Raw genomic sequence first — 25,038 nt, forward strand, 5'->3', positions numbered from 1 at the left:
TTATGGTATGCTTTTGAAAAATGGTCACTTTAAAGAACCACCCTTAAACGGAGCTTTGCAAGAACCAATGCAGCACGGCAGGCCTCGGCATTCGACTGCAGCACCTCTTGGACGCTTGCCTGAGTTTCCTTTCCTCGACCCTGTGCACACAGAGACAGATTGGCAGCACACACACTGTTGCTGCCTCGTTCCTCCGTCGGTCTTTTCAAGCTAAAGAGGTCTAATGAAACATCTCAGCAGAGAGTAAGGGTAGAAATGTTCCAAAACTCTAACCATCTTTTGCAAATTATGATAATTGCGGGTTGGTTAATGAACTAATCAAGGCAGTAAAGTGGCAGCATCAGCACTGTGCAGATACATCAGCTATCTACAGAGGCAGCCGAGTGCAAACAGCTACAGTGGAGAGATTATGGGACATTAAACACATAAAAAACACACTTGAGTTTTCCTAACAATTCACAGAGGGCCAACTACTTTAAGATGTCATTATTACCCTTTTCAAAACCCAAAGAGTCTCAGTTGAAAGTGAGATAGCATTTGGAGAGTAAATAGCTAAAAACCTTTTTGGAAAAATAACATTTTAATAGGATGTGGCTAAGGAAGGGCAGGAAATCATTTCTCATTTTTACTTTTAGTGGAGGTTCTTTTCGGATTCAACAGGGTAGGATGAAAACCTACCATCATCCCTCAGTCCATATTTTGGAGATAAGACAGTTTATTATTGTAAAGCAAAAACTCTGGAAGGGTTCAGAGTTCCTCTAAAAATGAAACCAAAAAAAAAAAAAGAAAACTAGGACAAGCAGCTGCTCAAAGGAAAGACAGAAAAGAAAAGTTGCTCGCCTTACAAACTGACCCCATTAAAAAAAGAAAAAAAAAAGCGCAGGACAAATTTGTGACAAACATGTGACACTATTCCACTTCCTCATTTTACACTCCATTTGTTTAAAAGCGTATTTTTAGATGGAGCTTTGGTTTGCACTCTCACATTTCTCTGGAAATCTCTTCAGCCTTGATAAATCACTCTCCCAAACGCCCCTCAGACTTTTAGGTTCTTGACTTGCACTTTATAAAGAGGCACTTCTTTGTGTTCTGCATTAATTGAAAGACGCTCAAGATCATTCATTTTGTATGTGTGTGTGTGTATGTGTGTGTGTGTGTGTGTGTGTGCATGCTTTTTTTCCAGGCAAAATGGGGAAACAGAACAGCAAGCTGACCCCTGAAGTGATGGAGGACCTGGTGAAGAACACAGAGTTTAACGAACATGAGCTGAAGCAGTGGTACAAGGGTTTCCTGAAGGACTGTCCCACCGGCCGACTCAACCTGGAGGAGTTCCAGCAGCTCTACGTCAAGGTGAGACTCCACTGACTTACTTTCACACACTGTTGAATGCTTCAACACTCACACTCATTTGTATGTGCTCGCCACCTCTGAGTACATCTGAATTTGAGTAGAGCAGAGTTCCATAAAGCAATAGATGTTCAGCAGCTAACCATGAGGATGGATAGATTAAATGGTACATTATGAATAGAACAAAGCAGAGAGGAGTTCAATAGAGCGGGTTAAGCTTGTTAAGAGTTCAGCAGAGGAGAAAAACAGGAGAAAGTGGTCCGAGAACAGAAAATATTAGACATCCAGCAGACGCAGAGAAGCATTAGCGTTCATTTAAAGTTGTGTTTCTCAGGGCGCCTGACAAATATAAGTCCAATATTCACTCTCCTTTTAACTCTCCAACTCTGGAGGGAAATATCTGGCTCTTTTATGGGCTAAATGCTACGCTATGTTGGCTAGCTAGTTATTAGCTTTGTCTGTCTGCTTTTTGGTGTTGGGCAGGTAACGTACAGTAGGTACATTAGACCTTTTTCAATGAAAACAAAACAAGGTTGATGAGCGCAGTGAGAGTGAACCGAAACGGTAAAAGATGCTAAAACTACATAGTTACATGGGTTTGTCACTACAAGTGACCCCTTCCACTTTATCAATCCATTGTTAATATAAAAATGTTGATTAGTGTAGCTGTCATACAATTCACATTTCCTTATAGCACTAATACAAATTGTACATGAGGACAGCCTCCAGTAGTAGTATTTGTAACCAGAGTAATAGTCATAGTGGTAGTAGTAACACTAGTAGTAGCTGTAGAAGTAATAGCAGAAGATGCATTAGTAGCATTAGTAATGGTGTCTTAGCATCACCAGCAGAGGCATCAGTGTCAGTTATTAGCTGTTTGTTAATTTCACTTTTTAAATTAGCAGGGTTGGTTGGGGGGTCACATGAATACATTGTGAATCAGTGAGGGAAACTGCATTCCCATCATAAACCCTGCAAGAGTTTAGCAGGCATCCTGCCACGTTCCCATTCGCCGCTCCTGTATCTGGGCAGAAAACCAACAGAGAGGCAGATATCGGAGGCACTTAGATGATTATCTTCTCATGCTAATATGTAGCCTACCGTATCTCATTACCTCTGACAGAGCAGTGTGAATTTATTCCATGATTTATTCATTTAGTCTTATAAAACCAGCAGGAACACATTCATGGAAACAATGATGATCTCACGATGAGAGAGAACTAGTGATAAAATAGCGCAATAAGTGGCTATAAATATAGACTTGTATAGACAAATATTCACTACTATTAGGAGTGTTTCTACTACTATAACTAATACTACTGTCTGCTGCTAATAATAAAGGAATAGATCAAGTGGATGGAGGGTTTTCCTGGCTCAAAATGAGGTAAATGTTATACCTGAGCTGTGACTGTGAACCTAATATATTTATTTTTTATAGAAAAATAAATGTACACATGTGGCAGGTCCTATGTACTATCAGTGCTGTGAAGTCTGATTCATAATACTGTGTACATGATAATACTACATGTCCCTATTTTCCTATGAGGCTTATCTCAGCATCTTATCCTAAGAGTTCTCATGGAAGAGAGCGCTCTGAGTAGTGCAAGAATAGGCATTAATCTTTTATCAGTGATGCCAGGAAATGCCTCATAACCAGAGGGATGTGTGTGTGTGTGAGGGGGGTGTCTTACATAAGATACGCCTGGGCACTAAGGTCATGGGTGCACTTCCTCTAAATGCCATCGGAGCTCATGCATCCGCTGAGACTAGAGGAGAAAGTAGTGAAGGTATGTCTGCCGTGATTTAAAGAATCTGAACAAAGCAAAATTACATTCCCAATTTGTGCCGTTCAGACCTACTCAGAAGCATCAAAATCCTTTTAAGATTGAACTACAGAAATAACCTGGGCTCCTGGGAAATAAGGTAAAGTTGGCAGCTCTGATGGGGGAGAGGGGGGGGATACGAACACAAAAGAAATCGGATGGAATATCCCCTAAATCTCTTCGCAGCACAATGTGATGGCAGACGGGCAACAGTGGCAGGGAAATCTGCAGCTGCACAAAGGGGGCAACACAGCTCACATCCAAAGGGGTCTTGTAGGCTTCTGGGTAAATCCTATTATTGATGCATCCTATTGTGTTTCCAGGCAACAGTGATAGGGGCTTTATTTAAATCCAGAGGGCTGATAAGTAGAAAAACGGTCTGCTGCGACCTCACATTAACGGGACAGATTGTTCCTGTGAAGAGTGACTCTGTGTGTGTGTGTGTGTGTGTGTCTGTAAGTCTGTGTGTGTGTGTGTCTGTGTGTGTGTGTGTGTGTGTGTGTGCGTGTGTGTGTGTGTGTGTGTGTGGTGGGGGGCTCATATGTTTAGTGGGAGGGAGAGGGAGACAGAACAGTGTGTTTGCGTCAGTTGAAAGCGAGAAACAGAGAGGGGCGGAGATGGGCAAAAAGTAAGCGAGTGAACGAAAGTGTGTATACATTATGTATTAGTCATTAGCTCTGATGGAGTCATGCAACAGAGACATGAGAAATGTACGATAAGAGTTGTGTGTGAATGTGTGTGTGTGTGAGCCCGTGTCCTCGCTGTGCATGCATGCATGAGATAGGCAGGGTTCGACTTACAGCTGAGCTCCAAGATCTTTATTTTTCTACACTCCTGCACCCCCGTATTTGCACAGATCTGCACCTGCGACAGTTGTCCAGAAGAGCTCCCTTCCAGGGTGCTAAATGCAGTGTTACCTCCACCCGGCTGCCCGTCTGGACTTAATGTACTGTTCTTGGTTAGACATAGACGAGCTGTTCTCCTGCTTCTTTCTCCTTTTGCACTCTGTCTCTCACCCCTTTAATTCCCACTGGCTTTGTGGAGGTAATCATCTTTTAGGCTGTGAAAAGCAGGGGGGGGGGGGTGAGGAAGAGGGAGAGCTGAGGGGGAAGAGAGGAAGAAACAGGCAGAGAAAGCAGGTGCAGCATGTCGGCTGGAAATAATAGGTGTGCGTATCTCAGGGCAGTCTGTGATATTCACATCCGATGCTGTGCTGTGGTATATCATCTACAGAGTTTCTTTGCATACCGTAACCAGTTTCATTTGATCGTGGCTGGGGGGTGGGGGGTCATGAATTACTTGGTATATCATTATGAAATAACTCATTAAAAGTAATGAATCTCAGTTCTTTCAAACAGTCAGATTGCTTCTATATCAATTGCTGGATTCAAAAGTACTAGTACTAGTATTGATAAAGAAATGAAGTTTATGAAATTAGAAAAAGCTGAAATGGTTTCCAGATGATAACAGCACAATTTAAATGTCAGTAAAGATGATGTCAGTGTGAGGATTTTTCACAGAGTTACTTGGGAGTCCACTAATGGCATCATTTCCATTAATATCAATTCACTTCACCACAAAATGTCATTGTTTTACATTCTTTTGTGACCGTGTCATAAGGTATGTAAGGTATTTAGGTACGTTTTCGGATTGCTTGTATTGTTTTACCAACAGTCTAAATATTCAGATATTCAGATATACCTTATACAGATATACATACTTCTGATCTTGATAAAAGGCTTCAGTCATCAAGTGTATAGTTCATTTTCTGTCAATCGATGGACTGATTAATGGACTAATTGTTTCTAGTTTATATACAGGCATGATTTCATTGTAATACGGAGTTCAAAACAAGAAAATGTCACTTGACACGCTCAAGTTCAGTGTGACGGCTCCTCGTCCGTCTCGTTTTTGAGTGTCACTACTCATAAATCCTGGTCAAACTACGTCGGATCATTAAATTGACCTCCCGCAGGTTGTTTTGTTCCCAGTGAATTTTCACGTTTAGTTGCATTGCCAAAGCCAGACAGTGATATAAAAATGGAAGACAGGCTTGCGTGACAGTTCACACTCAAGCGCTCGCATGCCACGGCGTGTGAAATTTCTCATCCCTGACACGGCAGCCGCTCTGGGAGCCATTTGTAACAGGGTAACGACACTCCCTGAGATGTTAAGGTGATAGATTCTGTCACTAGATGTTTTTTTTTCTTTTTTTCTTGCGCTTGATGCATGCAGAGACAGCCACCAACACACACATACGTTTAACAGTGATCCATACACACATCCGCAACACATAATTCGCTCTTTTATTTCGCTCTGTAAAGCAGGAAATCACTGTTAGAATTGAAATCCTGTTAGCATCCTGTCGTATATGTTCTGTGTCTGTCTATCCAGTGTGTTCGTGTGTTGGTTGACAGTAACATGAAATGAGCATCAATGCTGTTGGTCTCCTGCCAGTTGGTGTTCTGTTGTTATTTTGATGACGTAGCATTCAACGTTATAATGGACTTCATTATGGTTCCTGCTACACAGCAACTCTCTGTCTCTGTCTCTGTCTCTTCTACTCACAGCACTCTGTTATTGTTTCTATGGAGAAAAAACAAACAAAGAGAAACCAGCTGATATTTCAACTTTATATTTTGAACTTGAAATGTTTGGAAAATGTGTTTTATTTAGTTGTCACCGTCGTACATAAAGCTGGGAAAGAATATGACATTTTGAAATGAAACATGTGAATATTTAAGTCCAGGTTTTGTTGCTTTAGATGAGAGGCAATATGAAGGGGAAAGAGGAAAGCCGTGCTGTTGATTGGAAGCTTTGTTGTGACACTGGCCAACGTGCGCACACACACAGATGCTGACCTGAATATAGATGCACTGTATGGATGGATTCCGCTCTGTTGCGTCTCGCTTTCATAGCCTGAAGGCTTTTCCTGTTGACGGGTGTGGAGTGTGTGTGTGAGTGTGTGTGTGTGTGTGTGCATCACTGACCATTCAGTAGCGCTGACTGCGAGACTCCCTATCGCCTCCCCAGACAGACAGACAGACAGATAGGAAGGTAAATGGAGCGACAGACGGACACTGACATCATCTGGCCAACAGCCTGTTTCTGTGAGGAAACATATGTCGCCTTATCACAGGAGACAAAGACAGACAGGATAGAGATGGAGATGCAGCGTTAGATTGACTGGAACGCTGGCTGCAAACGCCTGCATTTTTACAGGAGGTGTTGTTTGGAAAATCCTTTTGTGATAATTTGGATAGGTGAGACACACAGTGGAGCCAGGCCTCTGCAGTGGCTGCCACATGAAATACAGATGAAAGAAAGTTTGGTGCGTATGCTAATATCATTGACTCCCACACAGTTTAGAGCTGGGCAATATGGTTATGGTAAAAAACTCTTGGGGAAGCAAACTATGTAATTGTGAAACATTTGTAAATTTACTCCAACATCATTTTGACATTTCCTAACTGCAATTTAATATATTGTTTGGGCTCTACTTGAAAACGAATAATGAATTATCAAATTTTGCCCATTTATTAAATACAAGGTGCTTGGAATTACTAAATTGTACAACAGAATCTTGTGAAACAATACTTGATATGTACGTCATATTTGCAGTTTTACTGTATTCCAAATATGAAAGCTACTTAGGCAGGAAAAAGGTCAAATGAGGGCTTTACTTAAAGATCCAGATCACAACATCATGGTGCATGGCTCCCATCGTAGAGCGACATTTCAGACTGGTCCATTACTGACTTAATGTTCCAATCCCATTAACAGTACACAATATAGGGGGCACCCCGGTAGCACACTCTCTCTCCCCTGCCTTCCCTGTCTCTCTCTTTACTGTCTGAAAAGTGGCGTAATAACGTGGCAAGCTAGGGTTTTCCCTTTTACACGGATACGAGGCAGCTCATGGTGTCTGTGTACATGCACGGCAAAGCTTGCGTATAACTGCTAATGCCCTCATAATATTTCCTAACATCGGTTCCTCTCCCTCTTCTCTCTCACTATATGTCACTCTTCCTCTTCCCAACCTCCTTTCTCGTCTCTCCCTTTACCCACTTCCTCTCTCATCTCCCTTCCTCTTCGTCCAAGTGGGCTTGTGGCTGCCACACACTAAAAATAGCTTTTGTCATCTCAGAAGCTCTTATGCCATCCTCCATTGCTGTCACAACACACACACACGGAGCTGAACGCTGCACACGACGACTCCTGAAGGGCAGGAAAATTCTGTTTATATGGTTTAGCAACAAGAAACGCTTTGTGTTCACTTGAAAAGACCTCTTTTTATGGGCTGCACTGTGCTCAAATATAGAAACGATCCCGACTCTTTGTTCTAATCCCAAATTCCCGTCCCATGAATGGTGACGATAAACTCTGGACAAAATGACTCACTCATTATGATAGTGAGTCGTTTACAATGTTTAGAAAGCGCAGAGGGAGGGGAATCTGACACTGACTTAGCAGACTGTAATTTTCACAAAGACAAACAGTAGTTTCTTTTCCACTGTGAATTCTCTCCAGTCTTTCGGAACAGAAAATTGGTGTTAATTGCCGAGAGCGTTTGTGTCAGTGTTTGCGGATGAGATGCATCCGGAGTGAGCTGTAAGGTAGGAAACTGACACATAAATACATGCGGAGAGGCCGAAAGGAAGGCAGAACGATAGACACATAAGAGACAGAGAGAGGGAAACATTTCTAATAATGAATTGCTTTTGACCTATCAGCTGCTCTCTGGCCTCTCTGCAATGTCTCACTTCACGGACCGTGAAGTTGTAATTGAATTATTCTGCAACTTTCAGCGAGAAGAGGAAAACGGAAGCTAGTGAATGCCTTTAGATGCAGAAAGTAAGATAATTGGGCCTGTTCTTGGGGGGGAAATCTTATTCAGATTGAGCTGTGAAACCATTAGCACAGCCTCTGCTTGGATAAATCAGTTATCTTGGTCGAATGATGGAGGCAGCAGGCCACAAAGCTATGACCATGCAGAGGGGTGGTAGTGAGAATGACCTTCAGCTGGTTAAGAAGGGTTCAGGCCAGCAAGCATCCACCCATGACAAAGACCCTGAGCCCCCATCAGTCTGACTTCTGACCTTCATGTGGAGGGAGACAAGCAAGGAGAGGATAGCCCCCACAGGAATCTGATGACTAGCCGTATATCATTTCCATTTCTATTACGTATGAACAGAAAGATTATGACAAAAAAAGTTTTATTGAAAATAAATGATGCCAAGATATTGTTGTGTTGTGGATTCAGATATGCACTCAAGGTCAAGTCAGGCTGTCTTGCATTCGTCAAAGTACTTTGTAAATAAAATGGGCCTTGTTAATCAATGGAGTGGCCCTCCTCTTCCCAGCTTGCAGTGCTGTGGAGTAGGACATTATTAGGTTAGGAGCCTGGCTTTCCCTTTCTTTCCCTCCCGCTCCCCTTATCTCGTGTGTCATATTTACTCCCTTGGTTTCTCTCTCTCTGTGTCTTGCCATTTGTAATCATTCTCATTTGTTTGCTGTTAATTCCTTGTCTCTCTTGTCTTCCTCGCTGTCTAATATTCTGTTGTATTTTCGATCTAACGTATGTCCCAACATGTGGACAGTCAAAGGAATGGCTTGACATTTTTGGGAAATTTGGAGTTAGATGAGAATATCAACGCCAATCCACAGCCAAGCTTAGCATAAGGACTGGAAACAGCTAGCCTGGCTCTGTCCAAAGTTTAAAAATATCCACCTCTCAGCACCTCTAAATATTACTAATTAACAAGTTAGATCTTGTCTGTTTAATCTGTATACAAACAGAAATGTAAAAATGAGTTAGTGTCGAGTTGCGGTTGTGGTTTTACGGGGAGTTAAGAGCTGGAACTGCTTCTTGGCCAACCACTGACCTCCTGGGGACACCAATTAAGATGAAACAAATTAGACATAACTTCTTAATTGGTAAAACTAAGATGCTGTTGGGCCGACTTTCAGACAGAGCCAGGCTAGCTGTTTTCCCCCCTGTTTCAACTCTCTATGCTAGGCTAAGCCAACCACCTTCTGGTTGTAGCTTCATATTTAGAGTACAGACAGGGGAGTGGTATCATTATTTTCCAAACTGTGGAACTAGTCCTTTAAAGGGAATTAGAATAAGGGTTAGGGTTAAAAATGTTTACAGCATTACTTTTGACTGGTTTCACTTAGATCCCACCAATACTCGCTAAGGTATTCTACGTAGTTACACCTCTGACTGTTATATTTAGGTGTTCATCAGGGTTCAGCTTTGGGTCCACTCTTATTTTGACTTTCATGCCCCAGGATTGTAAACGTCTGTGCTTCTGCCGTTCTGATCCTGTCTCATGTTTAAACGAGAGAGATTGACTCTTGGGAGTCAGGGAGTCATTTAAACGTTGCATCAGGCCCGTTCACCAAAGCCAAGTAATGTTTGTGTTTTGACACTCTGAGAGACAAAGGAAATAAATCAGTTAAACCTCTCACTTATTCCAATTTTTGGGGAACCAGATCCTGCTATATTTACATGTGCACATTAACAACAGGCACAGGGTGCTGATTTTGTTCAGATTTTGTTCAGATATTTTGTCCTTTGCAGTCTTGTCATTTGTCCTCACTGACCCAGCTGTCTGATCAGCATAACTTAACATGACTTAACTGCTTAACAGTGTGAAACTATTCTCAAAACTGAAGGACAGGAAAGCAGGACCGCTATGGAGGCGAAACCATTAGAGAGACGAGAGCCAAACGCTTGTTCTGCCACAAAATGATACTAACAACATTACAGTTCTTGTTACGGTTGAGATAGTGTCGTAATTGCATCTATATGATTTGAACAGTTAGATAAACGCATTAGTAAAGTTGTGTAAAGCCATTCGTGGTTGTGTAGAGAGTGTCTCTTAATCAGCGGCATCTGAATTTCATTCCCCATGGGTACAGTGTGTCAGCTAATATGGCTGCCAGATTCCCGAAATGAAGTTATACAGGGAGCTTGTTTTTCCAAATGCAGTTGATCAAAAACATTTAATTATGGAGGCTAATCTGAACACAACCACCTTTGAAAAAACAAGTGTTGTGAACTGCATCAGCATTGAAAAATATGACTTTGGTAACATTATTTATTATTTTATAAGGCTGTATGTTGTAACAACTGGAGCAACTTGAAATGTATACATACCTATAGAGACATTTTACCATTCAACACTTCCCGAGAGCTTTGTGAAGATCAGAACAGATAACCTATGAGATAATCAATAAATACATTTACCTCATTTTAGTGTGGACGATTAGAGAAAAGACTGGATTTCTTAAGTTGTTGTAGTTTCTCACTGTTAACCTGATCACCAAACAAGCATTTAAAATGTTCAAGGAGATAGATGGGGGCATTTTTCTCTTCATGCAAATGCAAGGACCCTCCTTGTTAATGCACAGATGCCCACTCAAGCACCAATCTACGAGAGTAGCAGTTATTATTGAGTTCCTTGCACCTCAATGAAAGAATCTGATGGAAGAATTGACTTATTTTAAATTGGGTGTGTTTTGTGTAGTCCAATATCTAAATTTATGGCCATTTCTATCTGTTCGCCGTGTTAAATGTTGGTCAGAGAAAGCTGGTGTTGGGCTCCTGAGGTAGGCGCGATTTGACAAAACGACCATGCTAAAGTGCTGATATTTAGCATGTATGATGTTCGTCATCTTAGCATGCTAACATTAGCTAATCAGCAGCTGAGATTGATGAGAACGTCAATAGTTTTGCAGATATTTGGCCATAAATCAAAGTATTGGACACAGTGAAATTCTGATCTGCTCGTGGTGCTAGAGGAGAAGGACCATGAATGTCTGTACAACATTTTATGGCAGGACAGTGACCGGCCGACTTTGCCATCTCTAGAGCCATGCAGCTTGCATGGCTAAAAATACATCACGAACTGAAGAGGTTTAACTTTTCAGTGATTAGTGAATACATTCTTTTTTTTATCATCTTAATGTCAAAAATGGTGTCATAAATGCTTAGTGCAAGTGAGAAAGCATTTGACTGGACTTAAAAATCAAAAATGAGAAATCTAAAGTGAAAGAGACGAGGAGGTTATGGGAAAAGAGAAGCATTTTGTGCCCAGTTACCCCCTCAGGCAAACTCAAACAGTCACCAGAGAGTGGGCAAGGTGCCGATACCTGTGACAAGTGGATAGAGAGGAAGGGCAAGAGACAGGTTGGTGCTGTTCATGTTAATGCAACACATTAATACACTGTTCTCCAAAAACCAGAGCACTGCCAGTTACTTGCAGCAGTCAGCTGTCTGCTCTTTAAATGGGTCACAGGCCTGTCGGTTACCTTTGAGTCCCCGTGTCATGGGAATACAGCTAGCATCTATATTTGCATGCACCTCAGGGCTGGAATAAATGCGTATTAAATTTAGATCCTTGATTTTAATCAAATTGACTCAAATATGAGGGAGATTATATAAACCTTTCAGACACCTTGTGGGTATTTTAGCTCTCTCTAAGTCAGATGGAAATCATTTTGAGGCAGCACGGAGTACAAACACATGAATGTTTGCATGCAGATTCAGACGCATGAGGGTTTTTCATGCACATGCACGTCACACGCACAGACTCAGACATGATTGAGCAGCCATCAGTGATGAATTCATGCTTGAGGAGGGGTTGCCAAGAAGGTTTGATGAGTCATGTAGAACGGAGGCACGGTGTAAATAATGAAGCATACTGTAGACATCTAGAGCAAACGGGGAAGAGGATGTGTGTTGTTCTTCTTTTTCCTCTTCCTCCCTTTTCCTGTGGTGCTGTCTTTCTTCTGTGGCTGAGCCACAGAAGCTTTGCGGGCCGATTATGAGCTTTTTAAAAGGTGGCTTCAAACTGCACAAGCTGCTGTGGATTTATCTTGCCAAGCACTTTAGAGGCTGGCCATTCTGGACGCACCACTGGCAAGTGAAGATAAAGCGAGCGAGTCCTCCTCCCTCTCTCTCTGTTATTCTGCCTCGCGTTGAATTGCGTCACAAGGAGCAGAGGGTAGCCCTCAGGTCTACCTGCCAAACCTGGCAGCCAGCAGTGAGTCACACTCTGCTTCCTGCCCTGCTTGGCTGCTTCTCTGTATCTGATTTAGATCAGAGTCGGTACCGAACAGGCAGAAAAACGGCACTGGTGGAATGCACGAGACATGACATTTTTTTTGCGCTGATAGGTTGATAAATACCTTTTTTAAGCCTATTTTAGCATCAGAATGGATAGTTACTGATCTGGGGCTATTGGTAGGGGGTATCGCTGTGTATTTATGTATTTACCCCTCACTGCAGCCTTCCCACTCCGCCAATAACTATTCTCCTCACCGTCCCCCTGAGGCATGAAATACATTTTCACACTCAATAGTGCCATCTGCTGTTGTGCTGTCACTTACACCCCTAATGCGAGTTAGTGCTGCCAGATGGGTGTTTTGTAACCACAGATAAACCAGGGTCAGGGACAGGTCTGTTCCAAATTCCTCTTAAATCACAAGCTGAATGATTGTGTGCAGTCTGATTCCTGGACATCCAGTCAGGTTCATTCAGAGCAGGTTAAATATCCTCCTATCCTTCAATCTACACATGGTTTTGCATGTGGTGTCAGACCATTAAATATCTGCTCCCCACCTTCAACATACACAGCCAGTACTCGTTGTACTTCTCATCCGGATGTTCATGTTTTACTCAAGTGGCCCCTCTTCTTGAAAGCCTATTGTCTCACTGAATCAAAGGCTCGTCCCACAAGACCAAAGCAATCTTACAAACACTGACCACAAACACAGGTCACACATGTAATAATGCAGTCTGATTACACCGCCGTAGCCAGAGATAGATGCCTGCCATCTTGATTGTGTCTGCAGTCATGTCGCTTTCACGGTATATTGTTTAAAATTACGAGCAGTCGAGTGACTAAAACCTTTCATATCAGCCCTCAACATGTACGTCCGAGTCAGAGAGATCTGGAATTTCTGCCCTTTGGTGAAAAGATTATAGACATGTCAACAAACTGTTGGCAGTCACATCAAAATATAATTCAATATTAACGCTCATACAATCGGCTAATTTTTATAGGAGCTATACACAGTTTGTTTGTATCAGGTTTCATTTGGTATCAAACTGCTACAAATAGGTGGAACTACCACCTTGGAATAATGCGTGAACACTCCCAAGTGGGAATAAGGGGTGTTTCCTGTTCTTTCTCATTCTGCCGACATTGTCTGAATGCAGCATCAGACATGGACGAGCAAGCAAATCTCATCAAGATCTTGAACAACGTGTCCTTCACATATTCAAAAAAATGCATTCGCACCCATACACACACATACCCATGGTTACTGTGGTAACAGCAAGTGCAGTTTAATACTACAGCAAATATTGGTCAGCGACGTTGTCAGAAATACAGCAGGAGAGCAACTAGTGTATCTGTTTACAGTCTGTCTTTTTCCATCATGCCATGAGCAACAGCAATCTGATTTCATGCTGCACACAGCGGGAGTAGTTTTCCGCACAGCAGCAGGACACAGTGAAGTTTGTCCCCTTGCTGAGGAGTTGGAGGTGTGCAGCTCTTCATCTTACTCACTGTGGCTGCGCTGACTCTGAATTCTGACAGTTCATTACTGCTTTGCAAAAAAATACATAAAAAGTGATTCGCTGATGAAAAAATTACCGTAGCTGTATTTTTGATGAACAATCACGGTCAGCGAACACATCACGTTTCCTGTGGCTGCTTTACAATAAAAACCAACCACTGTTTCGTCAGTTCAGTGCTTTTAATGTGATGCAGCGGCAGTAGGAAGTGCGGGTTAGCATTAGCTAGTAACTTAATACAGCTCTATCAATGAGATTGGATTGCACACATGCATCATTCCCTGTGAATCCCCTGCGCATGTGGAGGCAATTTCAATCCAGTGCGGGAAAGGCAGAATAATTACAGAATGTAAACGCACTGAATGGCTACTGCAGGAAAAAATGCCATAAATTATATCAAAAATGGGGTTTGACTTCATGGAATTTTAAGGATTATGGTTTTAATAAGATTAGAGCAAACTGAAGTGCTTATTTCAGCAGTTATTGTTAAAAATATTCTCAGGGAAGAATTACTGCTAACTTGTTTTCCTTTGGTGACACTGATATCACAGCAGACACCCATCTGATAGTAACAAGAGGATGATTAAAAATGTTTTTTACAGAGCAGAGGGGATTGAGACTGTGCGTGCGTGCGTGCGTGGGTGGGTGTGTGTGTGTGTGTGTGTGTGTGTTTTCTATCTGTGCAGACCCTGGAGGCTTGGAAGCAGTAGCAGCTACAGCACTAGCTGAGTTTCTGTTGCTGCCTGGCATGTCACTGAGGGTTTATGTAAGAGCACACGCAGGCTCCGTCTCATGCAGACAAACACACACACACACACACACACTGTAAATACCCCTGCGATGGATTATGCATGTATTTTCTCTCTCCTTCTCAAGCCATTGCGTTGTGCTCAGTGAAGAAGCATCTAAGCGATGCTTGGATGAAGCAATGTAAACAGCCATATGCAGCAACAGCCAGTGATGTCAAGCCAAGGTCCTGCTAGTCTCTCCAGATAGGCTAGGCTGCATGTGATAATGTTAGCAAAAGGGGCTGCATGAAACATGAGGCATTATTTACGTAGCCCTCTGGTGCCACAGTGGAATGACGGAAACCATAAGAAACAAGTCAAAGCTAAAGCCTCATTTTTGAGTGTATCACTAACGGGAAAATACAGATCTCAAGTGCTTTGAAGGGCAAATTACAGTCTCAGACTGACCTCTAAAACCTGTGCTTGTATGCTGGGGAGATAAAATAGCCAATGGCAAACCTGCTACATATTATTGATAACATTAGAGGCAGTTCCTGTAGGACCCTTAAGCGAGGAGAGATGACCTTGTGGGCTTCGTGAAAGCTGCATGGAAATATTAATAGGTTTTAGACCATAAAGTCTTATCATATGAGCAGCTCAGATCTATTGTATTCTATTCTCTGATGTTCCAATTTAGGTGGTCACTGAGCAGTTACAGTGAGGGATTCATTTTTCTTTTGGTCCCAGTCCTGCAGGTAATGATAACATTTATCCATGGAGAAAAATGATATTGAGCCATCCTTATTGCTTAGGGAGAGGGAACCCGAACACAAATGAGCTCCGAGGCTCCCAAAAGTGTGTACATGTGAGTGTGTGTGTGCCCTGTTAGCATGTGTCTCTGGACTATGGAAGCAGCAAGGAGAGCAGAAAGATGTGGAGACAGATAGATCTTGAATCAGACCCTGTCAGTGGAAAATAGAGGTACACACGACCGAGCATGGCATCGCCATGGCAGCAGTCCAGGGCAGGCATTATGGGACAGCGAGTGCATGAATGATCACCCGTTGGGTCATCTTCTGGGAGATAGTGTGGACAGGGAGAGGTCTGTTTTGGCAGCTTGTCAGCTTTCCTTTCTACTGGCTTTGTCCGGTGTGATTAACTGCAGCCGACATATACGGAGGAGGCTCTGGGTCTTAAATTTATTATTTGATCAAGATAGAATAAATGGATCAAAACTTACAATAAAAGTTACGATACTTAAGATTTAATATGACATCAAACCCAATTTTGGATCATTTTTTTCAGCAATAGCGATTCAGTGTATTTACATTTACAATTGCCTCTCTGTATAGTAGTTACATTCGTTACTGGCGGAGTCCGCCTTTCCTGTGTGGCAATAAAACTGTATACCCACGCACAGGGGATTATACAACTTTGTACAAACCAAATAAAAACATAATTTTGTCTGTTGAAAAACAAAAGACTAAGCTAGCAAGGCTTCCAAAAAGTAGAGTTTCTTCCTCTTTCTAATACAAAGAGTCTCCCAAGTTCAAGCTCTTTATTGTCATGCAACAGTGAAGCAGTCACGGCAATGAAATTCTTAATTCTCCCTCCAACAATGCTCAAACAGTATGTATAAGGCTTAATGTATATACGGTATATCATAAAGCAAAGTGACATCTGTCAATAAGGTGCGAGTTAAGTGTCAGTAATGAGCTTGAGAGCTCAAGAGTTAAACAGTCTTACTGCCTGAGGGATGAAACTGTCCCTGAACCCCAGGGGTCTGGATGCTGTGGTACCGTCGCCGGACGGCAGCAGGCAGAACAGTTTGTGGCTGCGGTGGTCGGGGTCTTTGATTATCCTCTTGGCCTTCTTCCTGCACCGCTGGGTGTAGGAGGAAGTGGTCCATCTTTGTCCATACATGTTTACCACTAGCATCAGAAGACACAATGGGAATAGGAATCCTGTGAAAATGATCAAAATAAGACTTTTACAATAGACAATAGATAGTTTGCTTCTGTCTCATTACGTAATAAAGTCTTTTGGAGTGAAAGTTCATTCTTGCCCTTGGAAACAGATATTTGGGAATAATCTAGGTACCTCCATTAGGAAGACTGTGAAATGTAGTTGAAAGCTTTGGAAAAAGCTAGTAAGTGGACCTTGACGGAAGACATGTCTACATAAACCTTATGGCTAAGCTAAGTTTTGACATTGATGTTATATAACTAAGTGTCAAGTGAATTAACTGATAAAACAATCAACATATCAAGTGACAGTAAATCTCAGTTAATGGTCCAAAGAGTATATAAATGCTTTATGACAGCAGGGTCCCTGTAGGTGGGGGGATGTCCTCAAACTACATCGATGTGATGCTGCAGAGAGCCAGAAAGATCCCAGAACTACTTACTGTAGGCTGCCTCAGATCAGTTACACTTATAAAGGCTTACATTTACAATGTTTTAATATTTTTTTAGTACTCAGATAACGGTAATCCAGTTACATGCAATCTGCCGCTCCCCAAACAGCAACAGAATGTGCATATAGTAAATAAATAAATCTTCATCGCATTTAAATCCTGACCCTCGCAGAGCTCATCACTGGAAGCTTTTAAGCTACAAGATGTCTGTCCAGCTTAGCTGTTATCTGAAGAGCTCGGAGGGGGGGGGGGTGGATCTGGATCGAACGTTGCTGTTACCTAACTCTGAAGTTATTTTCAAACCCAACACAAAGTCATTTGTCGCTTTCTCATTTGAGGATCGCTGCTGAGTCACTTCCTTGTGCTGTTTCGGTGTTTTGAGCTGTATTATTCATCTGTGATCAGTCAGTCACTGTTCGGTTAGTGTGAAGCGGCCTTCATTGGAGTTTCATGCTCTCTCTCTCTTTCTCTTTCCTCCCTCTTCCTGTGTTTCTATCCTCCCTTCTCCCCCCCTACCTCTCTGGCTTTCCCTCTCCGGGTTTTTGGATCGGCACCAGTGCCAGCTTGCAGGCTGATTATGAAGGCTTTAATGTTCCATTTAACAGCAGCATGTTTTGGGTTGTGTGTATGTGTGTGTGGAGGTTGGGTGTAAGGGTAAGGTATCCATTTCACAGAATGGGCCTCGCCACGCACACTCATTGACACACGCTAACACGACGACATTAGCCTTTATTAAGCCAGCTGTGGCCGTCCGCCTGGCTCTTCCCTGAGTGGACAGAAACTGTCTGGCATTCAGCCTGTCCTTTGATGGCCGACTTCAAACAGCCGTATCAAACAGCCGTGACGGCAAATGGGCGCCAAATCAGGACCGGAATAAGACTTAATGGAAATGTTAACAGCCTAATATCCATAGCTGTAAAAGGTGAGGGAACAGTCGCTTCAAGTCCTGACTGGGTCACGTTGGTAATTGTGTGCCATCTAGTGAAGGTTTTGTTTTTCGCCTGACGTCAAAGACAAAGACTGATAAGATGGACCAGAGAAACTGGAGGAATTTCACAGCCTCATCACCCTGTCCCAGTTTCTTTCTTTTCTCCAGTTTTTACATAACAAAGTGTTTCATAACTTGCCAGATTGTCGAGGAGCCGCAGTGGCTTTCTCTCCCCCACCTCCTCCCCATCATCATCTCTCCCGCATCGCTTCCCCGACACCTTTCCTCCTTCTCTCTCGCTTTCCCTCTCCCTCCCCTCCCTCAACTCTTCTCTTCCTTCCCACACCGTCCCGTCCATCCACGTGCCGCACCCTGTTCCTCCAGGGCCTGGGCAGACGAGCCGAGGCGGGGCCATACGGGGGCAGGAGGCAGCGCTCGTGGGAAGGGAAGCCACGCCGTGTTTGTGCAGAAAGCGCCAGGCTGGCGTTCATTCTGGCAGCCCCCTGTCCCGAGGGGGCTTCCTTCCTCAAATTAGTTTGGCTTCTCTGGAGCAGAAGGGCAGATAGGGACCTGGATCAGAGGGCGGGGAGCGGACTCTATGGCTGTCACACTCATTTTAGTCTTCTCCTCCATCTTTTCTTCCCTGTTTTCTCCTGACTCTCCTCTTCTCTTTGCTCGTTGACATTCCCCACCCTCTTCTGTCTGTTAACTTCTCACTGCAGTCTGATCAGTTTGCTGCTGCAGTAAAAATTGACATGATTCTCACTGTCAAACCCCGTCTTTAGTTATCCTCCTCCTCTTTTTCTTCTCTGTTTCTTTCTCTCCCTCCCTCCTCTCTCTTTTTATCTCTCTCATTAGGATTCACGGCCTCGACTTACACCCCCCCGTGACTCCAGACAGTTTGTGCGTGCTGGGGTGGTTACTCTCAGTAGAGGCCAGGGCAGCGTCCTCGTCTTTTTCTTCCCATCTGTATAACTATGTGCAGCGCACATGGGCAAGGACACAGTGTAGAACGAAAAGTACACGTGTCTCCTGATCTCTTGCCGTGTGAAACTGCAGCATTTTTTTTCCCCAACTGCTTTGAAACTTTAAAGCTGCTAAAATCACATTTTTTTCATATTAATAATGGATGAAATGACTCAGCTTTACCAACGTTTTTTTAGCGTCTTTAAACTCATTGTTTTGGTTTTACAGCCAGCAAACGTTCTGTTTTGATTCATTCTCACCGCTCTCGTCAACGTCGCCTCTAGCAGGCAGCAAAAAAAGTTCTAAAAAGCTCATTCTACGTTACCTGTTCAGTACTAAACAGCAGACAAACAAAGTTAGCAGCTAGCTAACTGTTGTGAACATAGTGTAGCATTTAGCAAATAAGGAGCCAGATATTTCCCTCAGGAGTTGGTGGAGACGGAGCTAAAAGAGAGTAAATGTTGGACATACTTAAAAGGTGATGATATGTTTTGTCAATGTTTTGTTCACAACTTGTTTCCGCTGCCCCCAAGTGGCCAAAAATATAAGTTATTGCAGGTTTAAACCTTCAGCCTGTCTTACTCCTAAAACGTGGCTTTCTTCTGAAAGAGTACACTACTTTTAATCATTTAGCCCCGCAGATGTCAGTAAATGAATATTTTAAGTGTGAGGGTACAATTCTTCTGAGTTGATTAACCTTTATTCATGCAGTGTAGCGTTCACTGAATATGAGCAAACAAAAGCCAAAGAGCTAACGAAAAAGGTCAAGAGTATCTGACTCTTTTTTTTCAGTGATACTTTTGCTTCTGTCTGAATTTATATTTCATATAGATCCAACCAGTTATTTTTGTGAGATCAGCATCAGAACTGCACAAAATAAACTACAAAATATTCCCTCCAATAATAAAACAGGGTGGAATATTTCTTCCAGTTTGTTCCTTTTCCTTAATGACGGCTGCGACTGCAACACCAGCCCTCTTTTGTTTACACAAGTCCTCGGAGAGCGGCCTCGCTCAGCTTGGATTACCCATCGAGTTTTTACCAGAGAGGTCAAGTGGAAGGTTATGTCTAATGAATCGCTCAGCTTCTCACGGCTAACAATTGGGTTCACGGTCTACAGTAGATGACGAGCCAAGCGGGGGCTCAGCGGTCATCCACTGCATTAACCTCTGACCTTGTGTACATGTAGCGCAGTGATGCAGTGATGACATGGATGGCTTGGAGTGCCGACACGCAGAGGGGCTTTAAGTTTTAGCCAATACCAAGAAAAGAGCTGATCCATAGTATTTAGCACATTATACAGAGTCGCAGGGCCGTAGACTTTGGCGTCGTTGGACAAAAAAAGATTAAGGTCGAGTACAATCCATTTTGGCAACATCCTTCTACATGTGCAAAGGGGAAAAAAGTTTTACCTTTACCTTTTTCACTGTTAATCTGTGACAGTTGTTACATGGTTTAGGCTTGATTTTAGCTTCTTGTTTCACCAGAACTGCTGTCCTATTAAATCCTGGTATTGGTCTGGCGAATCACATCACAGGGAATATGTATTTTATCATGAGTATTTGCTATGCTTGGCAAAATCTCGTGTTTACTTGAATTAAAAATAAATGTGACAAGAGCCAAGTCTTTAGCCTTGCTAGCAGCTCTGTGGCACAGCTGTGCTTTGAGTAGAAAGCTAACATGCTAACATGCTCAAAATGACAGTGCTAAAATGATGATGTTAAGCAGGTATGATGTTAACCATGTTCGCCATCTTAGTTTACTACTAACATTTGCTAATTGACACAAAGTACAGCTGAGGCTGAGGTGAATGTCATTCGTTTTGCAGGCATTTGGTCATAAACCAAAGTACTGGACAAATGGAAAATTTGACCTGGTGATGGCACTAGATGAAAGTAAGCAACGCTGTGAGAATATGGGCTGCTAAGACCCACAGGACCCATTAAAGCCGAGAGTTTATTTAGCCTCAAGGTGACACCCGTGTAAGTGTCAGAAAATATTTTTAACAGTTTTGAAGGGATATAAAATGATTCAGATCTGCATACGGACGCAGCAGGAAATTACTGCAAAGTGAAGTTGTGAGGGAGGATGTCCTGTAACTGGAGGACTGGGGGACATTCAAGTCACGTGTCAGGACGCGACTGGTGTGTTAAAGTTTCTCGGAGCAAATGAATGGCTCCACCAGCTCCTGGCTGCTGTGTGTCAGTGACCCTGACCTTCCTGTGTATGGGCCTGAAGGAATAGACAACGTCCCTTCAGGGATCAATAAAGACCACAATGTAATAGACTAGTAACTAGAATTTCATATGCATCTATAAGGGCAGACTGTAGACGGGTTCCCAAGGCAACTGTAAACCATAAGGCAAAGACTTTAATCCACCTTGCAGTATGGATGGTATGGCGAACACATGAACACACAGACAAGTGATAACGTTTGCAAAGGTGGAGCTTAATAGCACTGAATGAGAATCTCTTCTCTCAATTACTGCAGGTAACGAATGTCCAACGATTTTAAATGAAAATCATTCTTTGTCATTATGATCCCAAATAACACCATCTGTTTTAATTCATCTGCCCTTTCAGTGCAAATTACCACACCAATCTAGCAAAATCTGGTAGTGGCCTCACTCATTTTTATTAAGGTTTTATATATGAAACATGATCTTTGATGGTTTTTGCCGCACCAGAAATCTGAGGCTCTAATCCCCAATGAATCACTCAAATGGAGGGTGGGAGGGTGGGAGACGGGTTTTACTGACCTAAAACTGCTGGCAAAGTGAAATGTTTTATTTATTATTAAAACAAGCTAACTTTGGAAGACTATACTCATGTTTATCTTCTTTTCTCGCTACAGTTCTTTCCTTACGGCGACGCGTCCAAGTTCGCCCAGCACGCCTTCAGGACCTTCGACAAGAACAGCGACGGCACCATCGACTTCAGAGAGTTCATCTGTGCGTTGTCCATCACATCACGAGGCAGCTTCGAGCAGAAACTCAACTGGGCCTTCAACATGTACGACCTGGACGGAGACGGCAAGATCACACGGGTGGAGATGCTGGAGATCATCGAGGTAATCTTGGAATAAAGCTAAATGGATTCTCAAATTTGTATTCACAGCGAGACCTCTTAAAAGAATTAGTAATCTTTTTTGATCATCATCATTATTTTTTAAAGGAATAGTTTGATGTTCTGGGAGATAACTTTATTGCCTTTCTTGGTATGAGTTCGATGAGAACATCGATACCTCTCTCAGGTCTGTATGCTGAACATTGAGCCTGACAACAGGGGAAACAGCTAGCCTGGTCGAAGGTAACAGAATCAGCGTACCAGCGTATTTAGCATACAGACATGAGAGTGGTATTGATCTTCTCATCTCTCAACTCTCTGCAATGATGCGAATAAGAGGGAACTTTTCATATAGAGCAGACCGTACTCTTTGTTATGTTATTCACAGAGACCCAACAGTTCCCACCATGAGCAAGCACTTGTGGCAAGGAAAAACTTCTTTTTAACAGGCAGAAACCTTGAACAGAATCGGGCCCTGGGTGGGAGGTCCTCTGCCTCGACCGGCCACATGACTTGTGCGCTTTTTAACCTGCTGAGTCACAAGGATGCAGCACTCTTTTTTTTTTTTGTACTTAGTTAAAGGTTATATAGCAGAGGGCTGAGCCTGCCGGGCCGGACGAGACCCTAATTATTCATAAACACAAATAATATGCAACAAGCAGCAAGAGGCAAAAGTGCATGTTTTGTCTCTGTCACGTGGATAATATTATAGTCAGACAGAGGGGGAGGTGTTTTTGTTATTCAGCAACTAACAAACTGTCCATCGGCGTCCTTTCTTTTCACTCACATGCTGAATTCACTGTGCCCCGGGTAACTATATTTTTATGTGAGATATATTAACATTTCTCTAAAATATTTAGACTGAGAAATCTACAAATTATAAGACAACCTGGATTATTAAATCCTGATTTTACAAACACAACAGCCATACATGCAGATACAAATAATCGATAAGTTAAAAAACATGTCAGTAGAAATGGCTCCTGTGCATTCAACGGCTGAGCACTGATCGTCGAATAAATATAGGAGTTTTTTCATGCATGTGTGGATGCTTGCAGAGGCTTCACATTTTGTTAAGTCATGTGGGAGGACATCAATATATATATATTTTTAAAAAGCTAATAGCACAGGCTGTGTGTTACTGTGCGCCCCTTATTATTATTTGGACAGCATTATCACATTATCTGTGCAAATACAGACTCCAAGGCATCAAAAGACGCTGCAGAGCAGTTGAAGCCGTCTGGCAGCTGATCCAGCTGTGCGCCATCTGTGCTGTGAGGAAAGGACACCTCATTTCAACAACATGCTTCGTGTCGTTTCCTTGCACCTCTCAGGAAAAGACACGAGTGAAGGAAACGTGGATGCCTTGTACCTCATCTCTTCTAAAAAAGAATCCGCTGCTCTCTTTCTCCCCCTGCAGGCGATCTACAAGATGGTGGGCACGGTGATCATGATGAAAATGAACGAGGATGGCCTGACGCCCGAGCAGAGGGTGGACAGGATCTTCTCCAAGATGGATAAGAACAACGACGACCAGATCTCGCTGGAGGAGTTCAAAGAGGCGGCCAAGAGCGACCCGTCCATCGTATTACTGCTGCAGTGTGACCTCCAGAAATAGGCCGGAGGGCGAGTCGAGCGCTCCACCAGTCGCCAAGGACTGCACAGAAAGAATTTCATGTTCCATTCAGTTTGCAGCTATTTCCACTGAAAAAAAAAATAATGCTTGGACTACCTTTCAATGGATCTGCTTCTTGTGTTTGAAACACTCGTGTGCATGAGAATGTTATTTGCTATAAAAAGATCTACACACACACAACATGCAACAGTGTGCGGGTGCACGCTCACACCACAAACACCCTCACAGCACACACACACAAACACACACACACACACACACACACACATCTCTCACTACATATGAACACCTGGCACAAATAATATATATATAGATATATAAATATGAATATATATTTAAATTATTTAAAGATCAACTGCCAAAATGTGAAGTGTGCAAAGTATTTTCCATACAGTTTCATTCTACCGGAGCTTGCGCATCAGTGATGTGCCACGTTGAATTTGCCGCTACTCTATTTATTGTTCCGAGTTTACTGACGCTAGCTGTACGTGTTTCATAATACTGAGTAATGTCAACTGAACCAAATTCCTATGATAATGTATCTGCCTCCAATAAGACACTCTGTCCATCGTCTCGAATATTAGCTCTAGAAGAGATGGATTAGCATTTGTCCAACTTTTCCTTCCAAAACAAGCTTGTACTGTCGGTAATAAAATGTAAATGTAGTTAATTTGCATGCCTTTAGGTTCTGCCTTAAAAAATCTCCTCATTTTGCATCCTGTAATCGAAGACAGAAAGCCTTATCGAAGCAGCGCGGTGACACTGAATAGGAAAATTATATTGCAGTAGGTCCTTCTACAAGTATTGTCGTATGGGATGTGATTTTTTGTGATCCGTCGAGACGTTTTCTTTTGACTGCTTTAACTGTGGGAGCATGTTTCCTCGTAGATTAGCTGTAGTATATGTTGCTAAGAACTAAATCCTCTGCCCCTGTGCATTTAAACACCCTATCTCATTACAAATTAGCAGATGTTGAATGTGGAGGAATCTATCATTTTGAACCAGTATCAGCGATTTAAAAAAAATAAAAAATAGATAAATTGGTACATTTTTGAAGCAAACAGGACTGGAGGCAAGCGAGATCAAACATTTACATTAGGATTCCCTGGAGAATGAATGAAGCTTCCCTTCGCTGAAGTTAAATTAGACTGGAAAGAAGCATTCATCTATAGTTGGAGAGCATTGTTATCAAACTTAGTTATAACCTATGTGTCACCATCACAGCCACTTTTTTCCAATTAGCCTGCAGGTTGCATATCAGCACGATGAATTCAGAGGAGTTTTTCTAGACTCTTAAAAGAGGAGAAGAAGTGAGGCCCGCGCAGCATTTTAACTTTCTTGTTTGTCTTTTTCAGTGGAAGTAAATGAGTGCTAAAGTAGTGAGAGGAGCAGTGAATGGTGTTTCATTATACACTGTAACTACTAGAGGACAGCCCTTACTGTAAAGCCATGTGTTTTAGTTGGTTGGACAATTCGCCCTCCCCAACCCTCGAAGTATTTCTCTCTTAAAGATTAGTCAATCTTTTTGTACTTTTTT

The 25,038-nt window shown here is 42.6% G+C and overlaps 1 protein-coding gene across 2 annotated transcripts; it reads left to right on the forward strand.

The window, feature by feature from the left end:
* Window positions 1–1,188: 1,188 nt before the first annotated feature.
* On the forward strand, window positions 1,189–23,483 carry vsnl1a (visinin-like 1a). Of its 2 annotated transcripts, XM_070925509.1 has the most exons (3): window positions 1,189–1,350; window positions 21,654–21,869; window positions 23,286–23,483. In XM_070925509.1, exons 1-3 carry the CDS (start codon window positions 1,189–1,191, stop codon window positions 23,481–23,483), a joined length of 576 nt encoding a protein of 191 aa, XP_070781610.1. The 2 variants fall into 2 exon arrangements, with proteins under 2 accessions (XP_070781610.1, XP_070781611.1); XM_070925510.1 differs by lacking the exon at window positions 21,654–21,869.
* The last annotated feature ends 1,555 nt before the right edge of the window (window positions 23,484–25,038 follow it).

This window comes from Enoplosus armatus, chromosome 19 (assembly GCF_043641665.1).
Source record: "Enoplosus armatus isolate fEnoArm2 chromosome 19, fEnoArm2.hap1, whole genome shotgun sequence".
In the NCBI taxonomy this organism is placed as follows: Eukaryota; Metazoa; Chordata; class Actinopteri; order Centrarchiformes; family Enoplosidae; genus Enoplosus; species Enoplosus armatus.

Excerpts from the sequence above, each read along its gene's own strand:
- vsnl1a (XM_070925509.1), top strand. The coding sequence starts at position 1,189 with ATGGGGAAACAGAACAGCAAGCTGACCCCTGAAGTGATGGAGGACCTG. Across the intron at positions 1,351-21,653 it reads TCCAGCAGCTCTACGTCAAG|TTCTTTCCTTACGGCGACGC; the intron begins GTGAGACTCCAC and ends TTCTCGCTACAG. Across the intron at positions 21,870-23,285 it reads AGATGCTGGAGATCATCGAG|GCGATCTACAAGATGGTGGG; the intron begins GTAATCTTGGAA and ends CTCCCCCTGCAG.